The 20,168-nt window shown below is 42.5% G+C and overlaps 1 protein-coding gene across 5 annotated transcripts in view; it reads right to left on the reverse strand.

Annotated features, from left to right (window-relative positions):
- The window catches only part of ccdc28b (coiled-coil domain containing 28B), a 49,568-nt gene that overhangs the window by 14,381 nt on the left and 15,019 nt on the right, over nucleotides 1-20,168 (reverse strand). For 4 of the 5 annotated variants that reach the window (XM_078237224.1, XM_078237226.1, XM_078237227.1 and 1 more), the window contains 2 exons: nucleotides 14,583-14,737; nucleotides 2,805-2,827 (listed from right to left, as the gene is read on the reverse strand). In XM_078237224.1, coding sequence (XP_078093350.1) covers nucleotides 2,805-2,827; nucleotides 14,583-14,737 — 178 coding nt within the window. Of the gene's footprint in view, nucleotides 1-2,804; nucleotides 2,828-3,831; nucleotides 4,286-14,582; nucleotides 14,738-20,168 lie in introns of those variants that run through there. The other variant, XM_078237223.1, reaches the window with a different exon arrangement.

Here is a 20,168-nt window from a genome sequence, read left to right on the forward strand (position 1 = left end):
CACCCCCACTTCTTGCCTTCAAACAACCACGCAACCTCAAACAGACCATTGTCCTCAGCAAACTACTCAGCCTTCAGGAGAACAGTGACCATGACACCACACAACCCTGCCACAGCAACCTCTGCAAGACGTGCCGGATCATCGACACAGATGCCATCATCTCACGTGAGAACACCATCCACCAGGTACACGGTACATACTCTTGCAACTCGGCCAACGTTGTCTACCTGATACGCTGCAGGAAAGGATGTCCCGAGGCATGGTACATTGGGGAGACCATGCAGACGCTGCGACAATGGATGAATGAACACCGCTCGACAATCACCAGGCAAGACTGTTCTCTTCCTGTTGGGGAGCACTTCAGCAGTCACGGGCATTCGGCCTCTGATATTCGGGTAAGCGTTCTCCAAGGCGGCCTTCACGACACACGACAGCGAAGAGTCGCTGAGCAGAAACTGATAGCCAAGTTCTGCACACATGAGGACGGCCTCAACTGGGATATTGGGTTCATGTCACACTGTCTGTAGTCCCCACAGCTTGCCTGGACTTGCAGAATTTCACTGGCTGTCCTGTCTGGAGACAATACACATCTCTTTAACCTGTCTTAATGCTCTCTTCACTCACATTGTTTGTACCTTTAAGACTTGATTAGCTGTAAGTATTCGCATTCCAACCATTATTCTGTAAATTGAGTTTGTGTCTTTATATGCCCTGTTTGTGAACAGAATTCCCACTCACCTGAAGAAGGAGCTTAAGGCTCCGAAAGCTGGTGGCTTTTGCTACCAAATAAACCTGTTGGACTTTAACCTGGTGTTGTTAAACGTCTTACTGAACTGAACCACTGCAGCGCATGCGGTGTAGGTACACACACAGTGCTGTTAGGAAGGGAGTTCCAGGATTTTGACCCAGTGACAGTGAAGGAAGCACAAAATTACAAACAGATGGTGCAAGATTAATTGAATGAACAAACAGTGACAAATTGATTTCAATGCAGAGAAATATGAGATCATCCACTTTGGATCTAAAAAGAGTAGAACAGGGTACCTTCTAAATAATGAAAAACTAGAAACAGTGAAGGTCCAAAGGCACTTGAGGGTCCAGGTACAAAATGTCATGCACATGTATGGAAAACAATCAAAAAGATTAATTGAATGTTGGCCTTTATATCGAGCGGACCGGAATACAGAAAGGTAGTAATCATGCTTCATTTACATAAAGCTCTAGTTAGGCCACACCTGGTATATTGTGAGCATTTTTGATCCAAGTTTTTGAGATATTAAGGGGAACAGATAGAGTAAGTAGAGACTATTTCTACTGGCTGGGAAGTGTAAGATTGGAGGCAGCGTCTAAATATTAGAGCTACATCTTTCTGGAATGAAATTAGGAAAACAATTCTACACAGAAAGGGTGGAATTCTCTGGCCTCCCCACCCACGTATTCTTTGTGGCAGGAGGCAGTACACCGTTGGCCGGCAGCAAGATCTTCTGGTCCCACCACTATCAATAGCATTTCTCATTGACTCCTCCCTACGCTGCCGAGAAACCCCGCGGTGGAGATGTACTGTCGGCGCGACTAAAAAATCCTGTCGGAGTGAACAGAAGAATTAGGAGCAGGAGGAGGCCATTTGGCCCCTCAAGCCAAGTCCACCATTCAATGAGATCATGGCTGATCTTTTTGTGGACTCAGCTCCACTTACCCACCCGTTCACCATAACCCTTAATTCCTTTACTGTTCAAAAATCTATCTATCTTTGCCTTAAAAACATTCAATGAGGTAGCCTCAACTGCTTCACTGGGCAGAGAATTCCACAGATTCACAACCTTTTGTGTGAAGAAGTTCCTCCTCAACTCAGTCCTAAATCTGCTTCCCCTTATTTTGAGGCCAGGCTCCTTAGTTCTGGTTTCATCTGCGAGTGGAGACAACCTCCCTGCTTCTATCTTATCTATTCCCTTCATAATTTTATATGTTTCTATAAGATCCCCCCCCGATTCTTCTAAGTTCCAATGAGTATAGCTCCGGTCTACTCAGTCTCTCCTCATAAGCCAACCCTCTCAACTCCGGAATCAACCGAGTGAATCTCCTCTGCACCCCCTCCAGTGCCAGTACATCCTTTCTCAAGTAAGGAGACCAAAACTGTACACAATACTCCAGGTGTGGCCTCACCAGCACCTTATACGGCTGCAACATAACCTCCCTGTTTTTAAACTCCATACCTCTAGCAATGAAGGACAAAATTTCAATTCTGACCTTCATTGAACAGTTGGAAAGTTCTGGTCAAATTGTCTTAGAACTTGGAACTCTTCCATAAATAGCAATTGATGCTAGATCAGTTGTTAATTTTCAATCTGATAGAGTTTTGTTAACTCTAGGTATTTGTGATATGGGACAAAGGCCCAGAGCAAGCTCGAAGGCTAAATGGCTCATTCTTCTAGTTTGAATGTTGGCATAATTGGTATTAACACTCCTGCATCCAGGAGGCACAAATGCATTCCTTTAGGATTCCCATCACTACACAAAGTATGTGGACATTGGTTGAGCACAGGACTGAGTTTTCCTGGAATGTCCTTCGAGATCAAATGGCCTCCTGAAACTCAAGGATAGACTGTGACTGTGATAGTGAGTTGGCACTCCCCTTCACATCTCCCAGTTTCATTTGCATTTCCATTGAAGTCTGCCTTCATCCAGAAGAAAATCGGAAGTTCTGGAACTTGAATGAATAATCTGCTGGTTGACAAGCTATTGCCATTACTGTTAGTTTGCAATTGGCTAGATAATTATTGACAGGAATCATTTGAAAAGGATACATTGAGGTACTAAGTTCTTCCAACTGTAAGAGAGTCAAAAGTAAAAAAAAATACAGACAGTAAATCTTTAAAAACTGTAGTCAGTGTTTAATGTATCATGATGACATGACATGTGCATGAGTAACATGAACCTTAAATTTCATTGGCTGGTCAAACAGGTTTCTGTTGAACTTCTTTAAATGGATTTTAGAAAGCAAGCAAAGAAACCAGCTTAAGATGGCTGTCACCCAACATGTCTGGTATAACAAACTGACCTGTTTTTGGAAGTCTCCAATGTGGATTACAATTTCAAAATGCCAAAGAAATCTCCTGTAACATTTCGCACCTGCGTATGTCAAGAATGACTTCAAAGATGTATTGAAACTTGTAATTGCCACTTACCTTTAAATTTGTATAAATTGGAGATGGTGGTGTGGTGGTAATGTCACTGGATTAGTAATCCAGAAGCCCAAACTCAAACTGTGGTCACCCGGTCTTACCTACATGCAACTTCAAATCCACAGCAAAGTGGTTGAACTGCCCTCTGTAAAGGTGCGGCAGGCCACTCAGTTCAAAAGCAATTAGGGATGGGCAGCAAATGCTGGCCTTGCCAGTGATGCCCACATCCCATGAAAGAGTACAGGAAAAAATTCTGCAGAGCTACCTTAATGGTAGAGGCAGAAGGTTTACCGGGAGAATGGTAATATAGAAAAGCATTCATATGTTGTTCCTAACTCATCAGAAGGAAGAACAGTCTATCCAGAGTTGATGGGACAATAAATAAACTAATCACCTAGGTCATAATACAATACCCAATGTCTGCCCAATCATGAGCTTTAGACAGTTACATGGGTAAGATGGGTATGGCGGGATATGGGCCAAATGCGGGCAATTGGGATTAACTTAGGGGTTTAAAAAAAAGGGCGGCATGGACAAGTTGGGCCAAAGGGCCTGTTTCCATGTAAACCTCTATGAGCTAAACAATTAGCTTTAGGAAAATACCCAACTTAATATGGGAGATAAATCATGTGACCAGAATAAGTATTTTGAAATCACTTTTATTACAACACCCAAACTGCTAAAGGTAGTCCAGACGTAGTCTACAAAATGGAGCAGTTACAGCATCTCTCTTCTCAAGTTCAGGGCTGTATCTGTGTTACAGTTTGGAATCCATCGCAGAGATAGAGAATTTCAATGGAAAGGAACCTCAAATGCCACAGCACTGACTTTTGGAATAGACAGGTTACAGTTTAAAAGAAACTGTCTCAATACCACTGCGTTTTCAGTCCCACCGTGAAACAAAACTACCTCAGCCTAGGTTGACTCTTGGAGCGGCGGCTGGGGACACTGTGGAACATCCGTGAGGCAGAGAGTATTGTGGATAGCGCGTATAGAGAGGTGGTCACACCGCAGGCCCAGACTCCATAGGAAAGGAATGGGTGATCTCCAGGCAGAGCAAGCGAGCTAGGCAGGCAGTGCAGGAATCTCCTGTGGCCATCCCCCTTCAAAACAGATATACATTTTGGATACTGTTAAGGGGAATGGCCTTTCAGGGAACAATAGCAGCAGCCAAATCTGTTGCACCACGGTTGTGTTATAAAGCGGAGGTTGCTCCCCCATCTGAGAACTAACACCTAAACCCCCAAAGAGGATACTTCATCTCATAATCTGTAAAAAGTGTGTGAAGTGGTATGACCTGCTCTTCAGCAACTCCTAACGGTTAAATACAAAATAAATCCATAACACTCTCTTTAAAATCAACACATAACAATTTATTTATCCAACTAACAATGTACAACTTTACTAAACTATTAACAAACCAAACAAAATAAGATTCTAATGGTATGCTGTTCCAATAAATACAATTGCCACTCATTACAAAAAGTAGAATTTAGTTACTCTCTAAATTGCAACCAGGTTTGGGTGTCTTCCAGAATATTCTGGGCTTCTCTGTTGATTCTTCTTTCTTCTTTGGTACCTTTGCTATCTAGATAGGGCTTTGAGTTAAGAGCTGTGGCAGTTGCTCTCTCCTTTTGTCCCACTGCTTTCCCTCTCTTAAACCTGTGATGACATATCAATATTTCCCACAATAGGATTGGCCCTAGGTTGTCAAAACCAGTCGATTTAAATTTAATAGGTTCTTGGTATCTAAGTGCCTACTTCAAATTGATTGGCTGAATTCAAAAAATTCAAAAGCCTGGAAGCCTGTTGCCTTGGTAACACTGCTGCTTGGCCTTTTGATACAAATGTTTCAGCTTGGGGCTCGATATGTACTTGCATTTGTTTAACTCCCTACGCCCAGAAAAGGCACCATCTTTTAAAGGGACCATGCCATGCTTTCTCCCTAGCATTTTACAATTTTACAAACACCAAGCTACAATTACTCTACCCACCTTCTCCTTTAAGAAAAAACAAACCATCATCATGAAAAGATGGCTTCATTTCTTTTTAAATCTTAACTTCATTGCTAGATCCATAGTTCATCAATCTAAAATTTCACATTTTATACTAATTCTATTTATATATAACATTGAACACTACCATTCTTATCTTGTATAAACATTTTTCTTTTAAATTTACAATAAAGTATCTGCTTTAATATTTTCACGACCTGCGACATGTACAATCTGTAAATTAAATGCTTGTAACATGAGACTCCAACAAAATAATCTGGTGTTCTTGTCCTTAAATCTTTCCAGAAATATCAAGGGATTGTGATTGGTATACACAATCGTGTCTGATGCATTGTTTGCAACGTAAACGTTAAAATGTTATAAGGTCACTACTAAACTCAACAGCTCTTTTTCAATTGTTGAATATTTTTTCTGATGGATATTGCGTTTTTTTGAAAAATAACCGATTGGCTTTTCAATTCCACAATCATCCTCCTGTAACAATACAACTCCAACACCTACATCGTTTGTATCAATAGCAAATTTGCAGGGTTTCAAAAAAATGTGGCAATGGCTAAAACGGGTGCAGTGGTTAACACTGCTTTTAAATTCTCACATTCCTCCTCGCATTGTTCTGTCCACTGAAATTTCATGTTCTTTTTTAACAAATCCGTCAACAGTGCCACTACGTTACTAAAGTTTGGTACAAATTTCCTGTAGAATCCACTCAATCCTAAAAAATGTAGCACTTCCTTCTTTGAGGGTGGTCTTGGAAGTTCCTCGATGATCTTTGTCTTCACGTTTCTCGGTGTCATCGCCCGTATCCAATGTTGTGCCCTAAAAATGTCACTTCTGCCTTTGCCAATTCTGTTTTTGCCACGTTTATGACTAACTTTGCCTTCCGTAGTCTCTCGAAGAGCTCTGCTAAATGCTCCATGTGATCTTTCCAGGAATGACTAAAGATCACAAAGTCATCTACGTAGACAGCACAATTAGCCAATCCTGTAACAACTCTGTTCATAAGTCTTTGAAAAGTGGCTGGTGCGTTTTTTAATCCCAAAGGACATTACTTTAAATTGATATAGCCCATTTGGGGTTCCAAAGGCAGGAACTTCTTTTGCTCTCTCCGACAAAGGTACTTGCCAGTAACCGCAAAGTAAGTCCAACTTTGTGATGTAAGTAGCTTGTCCTACTTTTTCCACTCAATCCTCCAGCCTTGGAATTGGATACGAGTCAGATTTAGTCACAGCGTTGACCTTCCGATAATTTACGCAGAATCGTTGAGTACCATCGGATTTTGGGACCAACACAGTCGGCGAACTTCACTTGCTTTGACTCGGCTCTAAGATATCTTGTAGCATCACTTCTGCTTCCTTCTGAACCTGCGCTGCTTTGAGAGGATTAAGCCGATAGGGGTGTTGTTTTATTGGAACAGCACACCCTACATTAACCTCATGTACTATGGCATTCGTCCTCCCCATTCTATTTCTACATAGGTCCTCATAGCACTATAACAAGTCTTTCAATTCAGTTCTCTGTCCCCGGGACAGATAGCTCACTACTCTATTCCATTCTTTAAGGATTTCTTCATTATTCAATTTACTCTGAGGCACATCAAAATCCAAATCATCTGGATGCGTGGCTTAATGATTGGTGTGGGAGAAACGAGTTTGAATTCAATTGGCACCAGTACTGGGGAAGAGGGGACCTGTTCCGATGGGATGGTCTTCATCTGAATCATGCTGGGACCAGAGTCCTAGCGAATTGCTAGGGCTGTAGATAGGGCTTTAAACTGTTTGGGGGGGCAAGGGGGGGTCAGTTGTAGGGGAAATTAAAAAACCCAAATTAAAGGAGGTAAGGGTGCAGGTTAGCGATATGGTGGATGGTTACCAGACAATAAAAGTGAGTGACAGAACGGATGAGTGTCTATATGCACCAAGGAATTATAAAAGAGTATGGAAATTTACCAGTAGAACAAATCTAAAAGCTTTGTATCTAAATGCACAAAGCATTCAGAACAAAATTAATTAGAAAATGGCGCAAATAGAAACAAAAGGGTATGAATTGGTGGCAATTACTGAGACATGGTTACAAGGAGACCAGTTCTGAGAATTGAATATCCAAGGGTACTCAGCGTTTCGGAAACATAGACTGAAAAGAAAAGAAGGTGGTGTAGCTGACATAAGCACGGGAGATCAAGATGTGGAATCAGTCTGGGTAGAAATAAGAAATAGCAAAGGAAATAAGTACTTGGTAGGAGTCTATAGGTCCCCAAGCAGTAGTTCCGCAGTGGGGCACAGGAAATACCAGGAAATACTGGGGGCTTGCAAGAAAGGTATGGTAATAATCATGGGTGATTTTAATAGGCACACAGATTGGAATAATCAAATTGGCATGGGTAACCTGGAGGCAGAGTTCATTGAATGTATTAGAGATTATTTCTTGGAACAGTATGTTGCGGAACCAGGAAGCAGACTACTCTGGATTTGGTATTGTGTAATGAGGAGGGATTAATTGATGACCTCATAGTTAAGGATCCTCTAGGGAGTAATGACCATAGTATGATAGAATTCAAAATTCAATTTGGGGGTGAGAATGTGGAGCCCCACACTAGCGTTCTGGAATTAAACAAAGGAAATTACGTCGGCTTGAGGACAGATTTGGCCCGAGTAGAGTGGGCAGAAAGGCTGAAAGGTCGGACAGTGGATGACCAGTGGCAGCTGTTTAAGGAGATACTCAACTCCTCACAACTAAAATATATCCCAGTGAGGAAGAAAGATGGGGTAAGGGGGGTAAAAAACATCCATGGCTAAACAGAGGTCAAGGACAATATAAAGACAAAAACTAAGGTATACCATATTGCAAAGGCCAGTGGCAGACTGGAAGATTGGGAAACTTTCAAACATAAACAAAGAGGTATCAAAAAATTAATAAAATGAGCTAAGGTAAATTACGAAAGAAAACTAGTGCAAAATATCAAGAAGGATAGCAAAAGCTTCTATAGGTATATAAAAGGGAAGAGAGTCGCTCGGGTGAATGCTGGTTCCTTGGAAGATGAAACCTGAGAGTTAATAGTGGGGAACACTGAAATGATGTGGAGATGCTGGCGTTGGACTGGGGTAAACACAGTAAGAAGTTTAACAACACCAGGTTAAAGTCCAACAGGTTTATTTGGTAGCAAAAGCCACACAAGCTTTCGGAGCTCCAAGCCCCTTCTTCAGGTGAGTGGGAATTCTGTTCACAAACAGGGCATATAAAGACACAGACTTAATTTACATGAATAATGGTTGGAATGCGAATACTTACAGCTAATCAAGTCTGGATTAGATAATCAAATTGAATTTAATCAAGACTTGATTAGCTGTAAGTATTCGCATTCCAACCATTATTCATGTAAATTAAGTCTGTGTCTTTATATGCCCTGTTTGTGAACAGAATTCCCACTCACCTGAAGGGGCTTGGAGCTCCGAAAGCTTGTGTGGCTTTTGCTACCAAATAAACCTGTTGGACTTTAACCTGGTGTTGTTAAACTTCTTACTGTGAACACTGAAATGGCAGAGATGCTAAATCAATACTTTGCCTCAGTTTTCGCGGTGGAGGACACGAGTACCATTCCTATAGGAACGGGCAAGTCAGAGGTAATAGAAAGGATAGAATTTAGAACAATCAACATCAAGAGGGAAAAGTACTCAGTAAAGGTCTGATGGCCTACATCCTAGGGTATAAAAGGAAGTGGCAGCAGAGATGTAGATCCATTGGTTATAATATTCCAAAATCCCCTGGACACAGGAAAGGTTCCAATGGATTGGAAAAATGCTAATGTAAGGCCCTTGTTCAAAAAGGGAGGGAGGCAAAATGTGGGAAATTACTGACCAGTTAATTTAACATCTGTTGTTGGGAAAATGTTAGAATCATTATCAAGGAAGCAATATCAGGACATTTGGAAAGTCAAAACACTATCCATCAGAGTCAGCATGGTTTTATGAAAGGCAAATCATGTTAGGCAAATTTGCGGGAGTCCTTTGAGGAAGTAACAAACAAAGTGGATAATGGGGATCCTGTAGATGTAGTACATCTGGACTTCCGGAAGGTGTTTGATAAGGTGCCGCACAAAAGGTTAATTCACAAGTTAGATCACATGGGATTAGGGGTAATTTATTAGCTTGGATAGATGACTGGCTGATGGACAGTATATGCCCTGTTTGTGAACAGAACTCCCACTCACCTGATGAAGGGGCAGCGCTCCAAAAGCTAGTGGCTTGGGCTACCAAATAAACCTGTTGGACTTTAACCTAGTGTTGTGAGACTTCTTACTGTGTTTACCCCAGTCCAACGCCGGCATCTCCACATAATGTACAGAAAACAGAGAGTCGGGATAAATGGGTTTTTTCTGGATGGCACGAAGTAACTAGGGTGCCACAGGGTTCGGTCCTTGGGCCCCAGCTATTTACAATCTACATTAACGACCTGGATACAGGGATAGAAGGCTCTATAGCCAAATTTGCAGATCACAAAAATAAACGGGAGAGTAAGTTGCAATGAGGAAATAAGAACCTGACAAATGGATATAGATAGGTTAGGAGAGTGGGCTAAAATGTGGCAGATCGAGTTTAGAACATAGAACGGCACGGTAGCACAGTGGTTAGCACTGCTGCTTCTCAGCTCCAGGGACCTGAGTTCGAATCCCGGCTTGGGTCACTGTCTGTGTGGAGTTTGTACATTCTCCTCGTGTCTGCGTGGGTTTCCTCCGGGTGCTCCGGTTTCCTCCCACAGACCAAAGATGTGCAGGTTAGGTTGATTGGCCATGCTAAAAAAAATTGCCCTTAGTGCCCTGAGATACGTAGGTTAGAGGGATTAGTGGGTAAATATGTGGGGGTAGGGCCTGGGTGGGATCGTGGGCGGTGCAGACTCGATGGGCCGAATGGCCTTTTTCTGTACTGTAGGGTTTCTATGATTTCTAAGAACAGTACAGCACAGAACAGGCCCTTCGGCCCACGATGTTGTGCCGAGCTTTATCTGAAACCAAGATCAAGCTATCCCACTCCCTATCATCCTGGTGTGCTCCATGTGCCTATCCAATAACCGCTTAAATGTTCCTAAAGTGTCTGACTCCACTATCACTGCAGGCAGTCCATTCCACACCCCAACCACTCTCTGCGTAAAGAACCTACCTCCGACATCCTTCCTATATCTCCCACCATGAACCCTATAGCTATGCCCCCTTGTAATAGCTCCATCCACCCGAGGAAATAGTCTTTGAATAGTCTATCTATCCCCTTCATCATTTTATAAACCTCTATTAAGTCTCCCCTCAACCTCCTCCGCTCCAGAGAGAACAGCCCTAGCTCCCTCAACCTTTCCTCATAAGACCTACCCTCCAAACCAGGCAGCATCCTGGTAAATCTCCTTTGCACTCTTTCCAGCGCTTCCACACCCAGCTTTGCATCCTATCTATGTCTCTTTGCAGTCTACAACAGCCCTCCACCTCATCCACTACTCCACCAATCTTGGTGTCATCAGCAAATTTACTGATCCACCCTTCAGCCCCCTCCTCTAAGTCATTAATAAAAATCACAAATAGCAGAGGACCAAGCACTGATCCCTGTGGCACTCCGCTAGCAACCTGCCTCCAGTCCGAAAATTTTCCATCCATCACCACCCTCTGTCTTCGATCAAATTGCCAGTTACCTATCCAATCGGCCAACTTTCCCTCTATCCCACGCCTCCTTACTTTCATCAACGTGGATAAGTGTTTAACGTGGATAAGTGTGAAGTCATGCATTTTGGTCGGAAAAATGGGAAGGCGACTTATTATCTAAATGGGGAGAAATTTCGTGGTAAATCGGTGCAGAGGGATCTGGGTGTCCTCATTCATGAGTCACAGAAAACTAGCATGCAGATACAGCAGATAATAAAGAAAGCGACTGGAATGGTGGTATTTATAGCTAAGGAATAGAATATAAAGGTAAGAAAGTATTGTTGCAACTATACAAGGCATTGGTGAGGCCGCACCTGGAGTATTGCGGATAGTTTTGGTCTCCTTATTTGAGGAAAGATGTAGTGGCATTGGAGGCAGTTCAGAGGAGGTTCACTAGATTGATTCCAGAGATGAGGGGTTTGTCGTATGAAGAGAGATTGAACAGTTTAGGCCAATACTCTCTGGAATTTAGAAGAATGAGGGAAGATCAAATTGAGGTATACAAGATGATAAAAGATATGGATAAAGTAGACGTGGAGCGGATGCTTCCTCTTATGGGGCATTCTCCATCGAGAGGTCACAGTCTTAGGATAAGGGGTAAAACAGAGTTGAAGAGAAACTACTTCTCCCAAAGGGTTGTGAATCTGTGGAATTTGCTACCCCAAAGTGCGGTGGATGTTGGGATAGTGAGTAAATTTAAGGAGGAGTTAGACAGATTTTTACCTGGTAAAGAATTGAAGCGCTATGGGGAGAAGGCAGAAAAGGACCATATCAGCCGAATGGTCTAATTCTGCTCCTACATCTTATGAACTTATGATAGGCTTGTATAGAGTTGATAGAGTACTTTTCCCAGGGTCGAAGGGTCAATTACTCAGGGGCATAGGTTGAAAGTGAAAAATGTTTAAAAGAGATGTAAGGGGCAAGGTGGTGAATGCCTGGAATGTGCTACCGGAGGAAGTGGTGATAGCAGATTCAATAACAACATTCAAGAGGCATCTGGATAGATACATGAATAGGCAGGAAAGAGAGGGATATGGACCACGTACAGGCAAGAAAATATTAGATTAGAGAGGCATTTGTGTCGACACAGACTTGGTGGGCCGACACAGATTCAAGGAAGTGGATTGGATTGTGCCAATACAAATCGGCAAGAAAAAGCAATCGATCTGAGGATTAGGAGCAGTTTAAAATTTAACAAAGGAGAACCAAGGCATTGACTAAGAAAGGAAAAATAGAGTATGACAGTAATCTAGCAGTGAACATAAAAACTGTGAAAGTTTCTATAGGTATGTAAAGAGAAAAAAATTTAAAAAACTAATGTAGGCTCCTTACAGTCAGAAGTGGCAGAATTCATAATGGGGAATAAAGAAATAGCTGAGGAACGAAATTCATACTTTGTTTCAGTCTTCACAAAGGAAGACATGAATAATGTACCAGAAGTTTTGAGAGAAACAAGTTTTAGTGAGGAGCGGAAAGAAATCAGCATTAGTAGAGAAATGATTTGGGGGAAATTGATGGGATTGAAGGTGGATAAACCTCCAGGTCCTGATAATCTTCATCCCAGAGTACTTAAGGAAATGGCCCTGGAAATGGTAGATCCATTGGTGGTTATTTTCCAAAATTCTTTGGACTTTGGAATAGTTCCTACAGATTGGAGGGTAGTTAATGTAAGGCCACTATTCAAAAAGGGAGGTAGAGAGAAAACAGGGAACTATAGACCAGTGAGCCTAATGTCGGTGCTGGGGAAGTTGCTAGAATCCATTATCAGGAATTTCATAACTCAGCATTTGGAAGGCAGTGGTATAATCTGATAAAATCATGCATGGATTTACAAAAGGGAAATCATGCTTGACGAATCTATTGGAATTCTTTCATAGAATCCCTTCAGTGCAGGAGGGGGCCATTCAGCCCATTGAGCCTGCACTGACAATCCCACCCAGGCCCTATCCCCGTAACCCCACATGTTTACCCTGCTAATCCCCTTGACACTAAGGAGCAATTTAGCATGGCCAAGCAACCTAACCTGCACAGCTTTGGAGTGTGGGAGGAAACCAGAGCATCCAGAGGAAACACATGCAGACACAGGGAGAATGTGCAAACTGCACACAGATAGTGACCCAAGGCCGGAATTGAAACCAGGTCCCTGGCGCTATGAGGCAGCAGTGCTAACCACTGTGCCACCGTGCTGCCCTTTGAGGATGTAACCAATAGAGCTGACCGAGGAAAACCAGTGGATGTGGTTTATTTAGACTTTCAGAAGGCTTTCGACAAGGTCTCACATAACAGACTAGTATGTAACGTTAAAGTGCATGGGATTGCAGGTAATGTCTTGGGATGGATAGAAAGCAAAGAGTTGGCATAAATGGGTCTTTTTCTGATTGGCAATCAGTGACTAGTGGGGTTCCGCAGGGATCTGTGCTAGGACCCCAACTGTTCACATTATATATTAATGATTTGGACACATAAGAAATCTCACAACACCAGATTAAAGTCCAACAGATTTATTTGGAACCACAAGCTTTCGGAGTGCTTCTCCTTCATCACTCATCTGATGAAGGAACAGCGCTCCAAAAGCTCGTGATTCCAAATAAACCTGTTGGACCTGATTGTGAGACTTCTTATTGTGCCTACCCCAGTCTAACGCCGGCATCTCCACATCATTAATGATTTGGAAAAGGGAACTGAATGTATTATTTCCAAATCTGCAGATGATACAAAGTTGGGTGGGAGGGTGAGCTGTGAGGAGGATGCAGAGTTTTCCAGCAATATTTGGACAGGCTGAGTGTGTGAGGCATGACAGATGCAATATAAAGTGGATAAATGTGAGGTTATCCACTTTGGTAGCAATAATAGGAAGAAAGATTATTACATGAATGGGTGTAAATTGAGAGAGGTGGATACTCAGCAAGACTTTGGTGTCCTCGTGCATCAGTTGCTGAAAGTGCGCGCGCAGGTACAGCAGGCAGTGAAGAAGGCAAATGGTATGTTGTTCTTCCTAGCGAGAGGATTTGAATATAGGACTAGCAATGTTTAACTGCAATTGTATAGGGCGTTGGTGAGGATACACTTGGAGTATTGTGTGCAGCTTTAGTGTCCTTATCTGAGGAAGGATGTCCTTGCTATAGAGGGAGTACAGAGAAGGTTTACCAGGCTGATTCCTGGGATGGCAGGGCTGTCATATGAGGAGAGACTAAGTCGGTTAAGATTATATTCACTGGAGTTTAGCAGAGTGAGAGGGGATCTCATAGAAACTTATAAAATTCTAACAGGGACCAGATATATGGTACCGTGAGTAAGTGAGAAGGCAAATGAGATATTGGCTTACATTGCAAGGACAATAGAGCATAAATGTAGGGTAATATTGCTACAGCTATATAGAGCATTGGTGAGGCCACATCTGTTGTATTATGATGAAAGGTTGAGCAGATTGGCTCTATACTCATTGGACTTTAAAGGAAAGCCTCTTACGCAGCATCAGAAAACATGGAGCCAACAAGATATACTCATGTTAATTTCATGCTCTTCCAATGATCGGGATCCAGTTGTGCTGAAGAGGCTCTTGCCCACTAGCAAACTGGTGATTCTGGGTAAGATGCTGCGTAAGAATCAGTACAGACTCAATGAGCTGAATAGCCTCTTTCTGTGCTGTCGGGATTCTATGATTCTACAAAATATCATCACATTAAACACCAAATAAAAAAAACTTACATTTGTCAGAAGCTGTTCAAGGTTCCTGTCGGATGCATTTTTCTTCTGGTCCTCAGAGAGCTCTTCCACATGACTGTCAAGGCTGAAATGTAGACGTGCCATTTTTTCCTGCATCTCTCTCACATGTTCCATCTGTTCAAAGGAACACTCTTTCCCTAAAGAAAATGCAACATTTTCACGATTTAAAAAATAAAAAAAACAAAATGAAATTCCGTACATTGCAGCAGCTCATGATTCTGATTAAATTTACTTATAAACTGAGCCCCATAGGCCAAGACCTCTAACTTTGTTAAACTTCAGTTACAACCTTTAAATGGTTAAAGTTATTACAACTTGTTGACGTGGTAATGATGATGTGTAATGGTTTCAAACTGGAATGCAATTCAGAGTTGATTCATCCTAACCACATGATTTATAACACCATATAATTGGCACCAATCAACCAGAAAAGAAAGAGATGTTTCAAACTGCTACATTCAGATATTGTCATGGGGACCAAGTATATTTCAAAATACAGGTATGATTTTTTAAAATGTATAGATTGCTTCCTTAAAATTGGATTCATTAAAAAAAAAATTAAGACAGAAAAATAAGCTCCTCAATGCCTCAAAAGGATTATCTATTGAGTAGTTAACAAGTTACTTACACTAAAAAGCAATAGAGACACAGCAATTGGATTAACCCTCCCAGGTTAAAGGAAGGAGAAAACTCACGAGTGAAGCTTTCTTGCCCCGATTACAGTGCAGTGAATTGGTTAATTCATTATGGCTATGGCATGATAGATTGTCAGTACTCACTGTCAAATTACAGTCATGAACAACAGGCTATGGAATGGGGTACATAATGCTCTGCTGCCCAAGAAACCCTATATCAAGGATTTAATGTCTTCAAGAGAAAAATCCACCTCATCAAATTACCCTGTATCCCAGATGCATTTACCTTCCTTAAAAGTCTCCTATGTGGGACCTTATCAAAGGTTTTGCTGAAACCCATATAGACTACATTAACTGCACTACCCTCATCTACACATCTGATCACCTCCTCAAAAAAGTCAATCAAATTTGTTAGGCATGACCACTCTCTGATAAAACCATGCTGACTGTATCTGATCAAACCTTGCCTCTCCAAGTGGAGATATATTCTCCCCTTCAGAATCTTCTCCAGTAGTTCCCCTACCACTGATGAGAGACTCACTGGTCTGTAGTTCCTTCTGAAATAGTGGGACCACATTAGCTGTTCTCCAGTCCTCTGGCACCTCCCCTGTCGATGGTAGTCATGATGTGGAGATGCTGGCGTTGGACTGGGGTAAACACAGTAAGAATTTTAACAACATCAGGTTAAAGTCCAACAGGTTTAGGCATTTGCTACCAAATAAACCTGTTAGACTTTAACCTGGTGTTGTTAAAAGTCTTACTGTGTTGACCTCCCCTGTGGCCAGAGATGAATTAAAAGTTTGGGTCAGAGGCCCTGCAATTTCCTCCCTTGCCTCCCACAAGGGACACAATTCATCCAGACCTGGAGATTTGTCCACTTTTAAGCCCACCAACACCTCCAACTCTTGTCACTCCCTATGTCAATTTGCTGAAGAACCTCATGCTCTCTCTCCCAGAGTTCCACACCTTCATCCTCTTTCTCTTGGATGAAGACGGATGTCAAGTATTCATTCAAAACTCTACCAAATGTCCTCTGGCTCCACCCACAGATTGCCCCCTTGGTCCCTCATGGACCCTACTCTTTTAATGGTTATCCTCTTCGCATTGATATACTTATAGGATATCTTGGAATTTTCCCTACTTTGGCCAGCCAGAGTTTTCTCATATCCCCTCATTGCATTCCTAATTGCTTTCTTAAGCTCCACCCTGCACTTTCCGTACTTCACTAATGCCTCCACTCATTTGCTTCCCTTGTACCTGCTAAAAGTCTCTCTTTTCCTTCTCATCTTATCTTGAATATCTCTCGTCATCCATTGTGCGCTAGGCTTGTTACTCCTTCCTATCACCCTAGAAGGAACATGTTGGGCCTGGATCCTTCCCATTTCCTTTTTGAACGACCCCCACTGCTCTTCTGTAGATTTCTCTATAATTGGTTGTTTCCAGTTTACCTTGGCCAGATCCTGCCTTGTTTTACTAAAATCCACTCTTCTCCAATCCAAACCTTCTTTTTGCAGCTTGTCTGTTTCCTTGTCCATAACAAGTTTAAATTGTACCGTGTTGTGATCGCGATCACTAAAATGCTCCCCCACCATCACCTCAAACACCTGTCTGGCTTCGTTCCCCAGAATTAGGTCCAGCACAGCTCCTTCCCTTGTTGGACCCTTGACATATTGACCTAAAAAGTTCTCCTGTACACATTTCAAGTAATTCACTCCATTCAAGCCCTTAACACTATATCTAACCTAATTAATATTGGGAAAGTTGAAGTTACCTAATATCATTACCCTATTGTTATTGTTTTTACACACCTCTGCAAATTGTGCATATATTTGCTCCACAATACCCCTCGGACTATCTGGGGGTCTATAATAAACACCTAGCAATGTGGCTGCCCCTTTTTTATTCCTAAGCTCTATCCACAAAGCTTCATTCGATTCCTTCTCCGAAATATCATCTCTCCTTACTGCAGTAACTGCCTCCTTAACTAATAATGCAATGCCTCCTTCTCTTTTACTCCCTCCCCTGTCCCTCCTGAAGTTTTTATATCCCAGAATGTTGAGCTGCCAATCCTGCCCTTCACTCGACCACTTCTTTGTGATAGCTACTATGTCACAATTGCACGTATCAATCCTCACCCATAACTCATCCGTTTTACCTGTAACACTCCTGGCATCAAAGTAGAAGCCCTCCAACCTTGCCTTACTCCCTTGAAACTTAATATAGCTGCACTCCCTCTGACTTGATTGTTTTACTGTATGCTATGCTGTGTCCCTATTCAGCGAACAGTTTGTGTCCCCCTCACCCTGCCGAATTAGTTTAAACTCCTCCTAGCAGCACTAGCAAACCTGCCTGCAAGGATGGTCTACATCTGGTTCAGATGTAGACCATCCCGCATGTACAACTTCCCCAGAAATGATTCCAGTGATCCAGGAATCTAAAACCCTCCCTCCTGCATCAACTCTTTAAGCCGAACATCTGCACTATTCTCCTAGTTCTGTGCTCGCTAAGACGTGGCATTGGGAGTAATCCAGAGGTTACAACCCAAGAGGTCCTGCTTTTTAGTCTACTGCCTAACTCTCTGAATTCTTGATGCAAGACCTCATCCCTCTTTCTACCTATGTCATAGATATCTCGGCCTTATCAACCTCCCGCTTCAGGATGCCTTGCAGCCTTTCAGTGACATCTCTGACCCTGGCACCAGGGAAACAACACATTCATGTTAATAACTTGCAGCTACACAGTCTAACATAGAAAACGTTTCAAGTACAATAAGGAGGGGAAAACATTGAATAGGTCGATGGAGGCCCTTGCAAATGGAAAGTTGTTTCAAGTGGTATTCCACAGGGTTCGGTGCTGGACCTTTCTTTTTGCATTATGTACTAATGATTTGGACAAGAATGTGTTGGGGGTACACAATTGGAAAATTTGCAGACGACACAAAGATTGACCAAGTAGTGGATAGTGTAGAGGATAGTTATAATCTACAAAATGATATTGTTGGATTGGTGGAGTGGGCGTAAAGTGGCAGATGGATTTTAACAGAGAAATGTGAGGTAATGCATTTAGGAAGGTTAAACAGTTCTAGGGAATACACAATAAATGGGAATATAGTAAGAAGGGTAGATGAAGGTAGATTAAAGGGGAGGGGGTTCTTGCTGTCTTGAGGCAAATCAGAGTGGATAAATCCCCAGGACCGGACAGCGTATTCCCACGGACCTTGAGGGAAGCTTGTGTTGAACTTGCAGGGGCCCTGGCAGACATATTTAAAATGTCAGTATTCACGGGGGAGGTGCCGGATGATTGGAGGGTGGCTCATGTTGTTCCGTTGTTTAAAAAGGTTCCAAAAGAAATCCGGGAAATTATAGGCCAGTAAGTTTGACGTCGGTGGTGGGCAAGTTATTGGAAGGTGTGATAAGGGATAGGATCTACAAATATTTGGATAGACCGGGACTTATTAGGGAGAGTCAACATGGCTTTGTGCGTGGTAGGTCATGTTTGACCAATCTATTAGAGTTTTTTGAGGAGGTTACCAGGAAAGTGGATGAAGGGAAGGCGTTGGATGTTGTCTACCTGGATTTCAGCAAGGCCTTTGACAAGGTCCCGCATGGGAGGTTAGTTAGGAAGGTTCAGTCGCTGGGTATACATGGAGAGATAGTAAATTGGATTAGACACTGGCTCAATGGAAGAAGCCAGAGATTGGTTGTGGAGGATTGCTTCTCTGAGTGGAGGCCTGTGACTAGTGGTGTGCCACAGGGATCGGTGTTGGGTCCATTGTTGTTTGTCATCTATATCAATGATCTGGATGATAATGTGGTAAATTGGATCAGCAAGTTTGCTGATGATACAAAGATTGGAGGTGCAGTGGACAGTGAGGAAGGTTTTCAAAGCTTGCAGAGGGATTTGGACCAACTAGAAAAATGGGCTGAAAAATGGCAAATGGAATTTAACGCAGACAAGTGTGAGATATTGCACTTTGGAAGGACAAACCAAAGTAGAAAGTACAGGGTAAATGGTAGGACTCTGAAGAGTGCTGTTGAACAGAGGGATCTGGGAATACAGGTACAGAATTCCCTAAAAGTGACGTCACAGGTGCATAGGGTCGTAAAGAGTGCCTTTGGTACATTGGCCTTTATAAATCGGAGTATCGAGTATAAAAGTTGGAGTGTTATGGTACGGTTATATAAGGCATTGGTGAGGCCGAATTTAGAGTATTGTGTACAGTTTTGGTCACCTAGTTACAGGAAGGATGTAAATAAGGTTGAAAGAGTGCAGAGAAGGTTCACAAGGATGTTGCCGGAACTTGAGGAGCTGAGTGACAGAGAGAGATTGAATAGGTTGGGACTTTATTCCCTGGAGCGTAGAAGAACGAGGGGAGATTTGATAGAGGTGTATAAGATTTTGATGGGTATAGATAGAGTGAATGCAAGCAGGCTTTTTCCGCTGAGGCTAGGGGAGAAAAAAACCAGAAGGCATGGGTTAAGGGTGAAAGGAGAAAAGTTTAAAGGGAATATTTAAGGGGGGGGGGGGCTTCTTCATGCAGAGAGTGGTGAGAGTGTGGAATGAGCTGCCGGATAAAGTGGTAAATGCGGGGTCACTTTTAACATTTAAGAAAAACTTGGACGGGTTCATGGATGAGAGGGGTGTGGAGGGATATGGTCCAAGTGCAGGTCAGTGGGACTAGGCATAAAATGGTTTGGCACAGACAAGAAGGGCCAAAAGGCCTGTTTCTGAGCTGAAATTTTCTATGGTTCTAAGTGAGGGATCTTGGCATACAAGTACACAGGTCCCTAAAGGCAGCAGTTCAAGGAGACAGGGTTGTAAAGAAGGCATATGGAACGCTCACCTTCATGGCAGAGGTACAGAATATAAAAGTAACGATATGTTGGAATTGTATAAAACACTGGTGAGGCCATAACTGGAGTGCAGTTCTATT

Source organism: Mustelus asterias, chromosome 21, assembly GCF_964213995.1.
Source record: "Mustelus asterias chromosome 21, sMusAst1.hap1.1, whole genome shotgun sequence".
Taxonomy (NCBI): Eukaryota; Metazoa; Chordata; class Chondrichthyes; order Carcharhiniformes; family Triakidae; genus Mustelus; species Mustelus asterias.